Genomic DNA, 4,613 nt, shown 5'->3' on the forward strand with positions numbered 1-4,613 from the left:
TCCGCCTGTCTCTGCCTCCCAAGTGCTGGGATTAAAGGTGTGCACCACCACACCCAGCTCTTCATGTTATTTAACATTACCTAATTTATAAAAATTTTAGCAGTAACCATTATTATATCTATATATAAGTAAATAGAAAATTTACATTCTCAAAAACCACTATTTAATTCCAGAAAACATTTCTGTCTATTGGCACAGCACAATATTTAATTCTTCACAGTAATCAACTATTTTATGTATCAGTTTAACCTGATCAACAAATTTTAAATCCAATGATCCAAGTGTCACTTTTTCGAATAAATTTAATAGAAGTTTTATTTTTGCCAATCTTTATCATATCACTACATTTAAGATACTTGCATTAAGAATATCCATATTAGCAACCTGATATGCTGGAGAACCTAATACTTTTGGAGGAAGTCCTTTAATTGTAATTTCCATGAGGACCTAAGAAAAATAAAAGATTTTATAATAGTTAGTCATTAAAACCTAACATTGAATAAAAACCTAGTAGTGACTTCTATTATTTTTATCCATTTATAACAAACAATGCTTGCTTATGGTTTATTACAGTACACGCAACCATTAATGTATATATATACATATATTTACAGTATTTAAAAACATTCAAAATGAATACAGAAAATTACAGTGGCCTTTTACCTTGTTAAGTTTTTATAACAATATATATAGATGCTGTTATGAACAAATGCCCATAATCTGTCAACCATTTTGCTAAAACTGGACTTTCAGGCTGTTTTTTACATTGTTATGAGAAATTCTCTTATGAGTTATATACTAAATAGTCCTAAGAGCAAATATTTCAAAAGATCTGAGCCCAAGATTATAAACTCAAAGATCCCAAGCGTACCAAAGACTTACTATACTTTTACTTATGTAAACTATACAATGACGTGTCCTAACAATACTAAGTCAGTGAAAATACACTTTTATCAATTCTTTGAAATACACCAAAATTAACATTTGTTTTGTGCCTGCCTCAAAATGCTTTGCATGCATAAACTCTCTTTACAAATGTTAAGTTCAGGACTAACAGGCCAAGAGGGCAACTAATTGCCCAAGTTCCCTTAAGTTAGATAAAAATTCAACCTAATCTGATCTCAAGTCCTTGATACTAACCACTATGCTATACCACCACAGTATATTTAAATGTCACAGTCCATAAAGGTAATAGACTCAGAATTTAAGATATTATTTGTTCTGTAAGCTCATTTGGGAAACATTACTATAAAAACTGCATAAATTTTTTTTTCTGCCCTACTGTTTTTGTTTAAAAACATAATACCAATAATAAAGAGTTAATCTAAGACAATGTGTTATTTATGAATTCTTTGAAAAATACTAAACATTTGTTTTACGTGCCTGGCTCAGAACGCTTTCCAAGTATAAACTCTCTCCAGTACTCTTATCACAGTATTATGAACATGAAGTTTCTTTGGTTCAAGTTTCATGTCCTTTACCCCCTTTTATCTGTGTAATGGATTATTTTAATCACATTGAGGTTTTTATAGCTGCTGCTAAACCTATTTACTATATGGGCTTCAAATAACTTTTGAATGGCATTTACAAAAGAACTAAATTACTGGTCAATACTTGATACACCAAGATCTGTGTCAATCTGATCTGTGCAAGTGTCAATATAAAACAAATTTCAAAATTAGACTTATATATATATATGTGTGTGTGTATGTATGTATGTATGTATTTACCAATGCTTTTGATACAGGAAATACTTCTGACTTCACTATGTTTTCCAAGGATTTTAGTAGAAGAGTCAAAGCTTCAGAACCTGGTCTCTCTTTTTTACTTCCTATCAAAGAATAAAAGGATATAATTGTAAACATGAATTTTTACAGGTATTATCTACTTAAGAGCTCAGAAAAAAATTTTAAATAAACAACAATTTCCTACTAAATCTGTTTTTTTTTTCATTGTTGTTTATAAAGTAAATAAACTTGGGAGAGGGGTTAGAGAGATGGGTCAGCACCTAAGAACATTTGCACAGAGAGGCTCTGGGTTCAATTCCCAGCACCCACATTGGTGGTTAACTCCACTTCCAGGGGATCTGACACCTTTACTGGTCTCCACAGGCACTGTACATGTGATACATTTACACACAGGCTTACCTGATTCAGTAACTGATTTCACCAAGTTAATCAGCTCGTTCCAGATAGCACTGACTACTGCATCTGTCAAATAAAGTATGTATGTTAAACCTATTCTGCCTTTTTCTTATGCTAAAGAAATAGCAAAGTGAGCCCTAATTTGAATTATCATTTCCTTTTTTGTTGGGGTTGTTTTGGCAGCAGAGTTTTACTACAGAGCCCCATATAGACCATCATAGGTCTGCCTCTGCCTCCCAAATGCTGAGACTAAAGAAGTGTACCAATAGGCTTTGCTTTATTTCCTTAATACATCTGTGAAACTAATGTTTTGTTTGAAATTAAACCTGTTCTTTTAAAAGGACTATATAACATGTTAACACTGGGCACCCAAATGATGCAAAGAAATAGACTCCTTAAAGATGTCCTCTGGCTTCATGGCTTTCTTTCCTTCTTCCCTCCATTCACTTCCTCAAGGCAGCTGCCAAGATTACCAGCTCGCCTGCCCTGATGATTTTTCTTTAAAATTCTAATACAATTGTAAAAGCTTCCATTTGGGTCCATTCTTAAATTCTTATATGAATGAGACTAAGAACTCTCTAGGGGACCCTCAATCTGTGAAACTAATGTTTTGTTTGAAATTAAACCTGTTCTTTTAAAAGGACTATATAACATGTTAACACTGGGCACCCAAATGATGCAAAGAAATAGACTCCTTAAAGATGTCCTCTGGCTTCATGGCTTTCTTTCCTTCTTCCCTCCATTCACTTCCTCAAGGCAGCTGCCAAGATTACCAGCTCGCCTGCCCTGATGATTTTTCTTTAAGATTATAATAAAATTGTAAAAGCCTTAAAAAAAAAAAAAAGACATCCTCCAGCAATCACTACCGTCTGGCCACCAGCTCCCTGTTGCCATGTGCACAGCAGGATGGCACTGGGCCCCAGCTGGATATAGCAAGTCTGTGAGGCCAAGAGTCATGGAGGACACAGCAAGGATAGGCCGAGGAGTAATGGAGTCCAAAGAGGATAAAGGGACAAACAATCTCAACATGAAAAATGATCATCAGGAAAAGAAAAAGAAAAGCAGCAAGATGCTAATAAAAGAGACTGTGGTCCTCCCTTTGGAAGCTGTCAAATACTTTGTACCTGAAAGAAATCATAGGTGGCTTCTGTGCTAGACAGGCCATCCTGCACTATAGGATCTGAGGCATAAGGTTGGAGAGCCCCAGGAAAGAATGAGAGGGAACATGGACAGGCTTGGAGAAGATGTGTGGCAACACATGGGAAAGCTAAGGGAAAGGCAGTTTTAGCACTGACAGCCCCTGTCTCCATGATCACCATGGTTGAGTTCTGCCTTATGCCATGAATCTTGAGGTTTTCTCTAACCCTAACCCCTGCTTCCTAAACTTACATGTTTGTGATGTACAGTTGTTAAGATATTTGATGTTACTTGTTCCCTCTTGGGGCTCTGTTTACCTTGAGCTATCTGAGAATTCTGCTTTTGAATCAGCCCATAAAATTTTTGTTAGCAGAATGTATTTATTGCATGGGAAAATGTACATTATATATCGTGAAGATAATAAAAGTTTATAAAATGAAAAATTTTTTTTAAAAAGTTGTCCTCTGGCATCCCTATGTGTGTACCCACAAAAACACTAACTAAATACGTGTTTGAAAGACAAACTTATAATAAAAAATTTCTCTTAAATATTTACCTGAAGCATCTTTTCCAACTGCAACAAAGCTATCACGAACAGCAGTGATAAGTGTATTTGCATGTTTGGAGAAAAAAGAAGGGCTGCCAATTAATGGGTATTCCAGTGGCTCTAAAGGGAGAAGAAAGACAAGCAGGGCAAATATTTACCAAGGACACTGATCTAAATTTATACAGCAGTTATAATTAGTTTACACACAATCTTATAATTGGGCTATGGGGAAACTAAGACATCGCCTCACCCCACCATGTTCCAAACACATGAAATTAATTTTTTAAAAAATACCTAAGTTCCAAAAAAAGAATACCTAAGCTCAATACAAGTTTGTGCTGTTTAGCAAAACTCATGACTTCTGGACCCAACAAAAAATGAAGCAGCATTTCAAGTCCCAAAAGTTGAATGGAAGGGATGGTAGCCATTCCTCCTATGTTTGAACTCGAGTTCATGCGGGGAGTTACAGGAACTCCATAGATGGAAGCACCTTTAAAAAGAAAAAGATCAAATTAGTCTAGCTTATATTTAACATAATGTACTTTTTTTTTTTTTTTTTTCGGTCTTTTTGAGTCCCAGCTGTCCTGGAACTCATAGATCCACCTGCCTCTGCCTCCCGAGTGCTGGGATTAAAGGCATGCACCACCACGCCTGGCTAACATAATGTACCTTTAAAATGACAATGTGAATTTCTCAAGCAATAATTCTTACCTTAAATATAAAATCTAGCTGGATATGGTGGCGCACGCCTTTAATCCTAGCACTTGGGAGGCAGAGGCAGGCGG

The 4,613-nt window shown here is 35.4% G+C and overlaps 1 protein-coding gene across 7 annotated transcripts in view; it reads right to left on the bottom strand.

Annotated features, from left to right (window-relative positions):
• Positions 1-4,613, bottom strand: part of Rif1 (replication timing regulatory factor 1) — a 70,726-nt gene that overhangs the window by 45,936 nt on the left and 20,177 nt on the right. For 6 of the 7 annotated variants that reach the window (XM_029559698.1, XM_029559700.1, XM_008825150.3 and 3 more), the window contains 5 exons: positions 4,145-4,318; positions 3,838-3,948; positions 2,148-2,210; positions 1,731-1,831; positions 361-447 (listed from right to left, as the gene is read on the bottom strand). In XM_029559698.1, coding sequence (XP_029415558.1) covers positions 361-447; positions 1,731-1,831; positions 2,148-2,210; positions 3,838-3,948; positions 4,145-4,318 — 536 coding nt within the window. The remainder of the gene's footprint in view (positions 1-360; positions 448-1,730; positions 1,832-2,147; positions 2,211-3,837; positions 3,949-4,144; positions 4,319-4,613) is intronic. The other variant, XM_029559696.1, reaches the window with a different exon arrangement.

Source organism: Nannospalax galili, unplaced genomic scaffold (genome assembly GCF_000622305.1).
Source record: "Nannospalax galili isolate Female #2095 unplaced genomic scaffold, S.galili_v1.0 scaffold87, whole genome shotgun sequence".
NCBI classification, from domain to species: Eukaryota; Metazoa; Chordata; class Mammalia; order Rodentia; family Spalacidae; genus Nannospalax; species Nannospalax galili.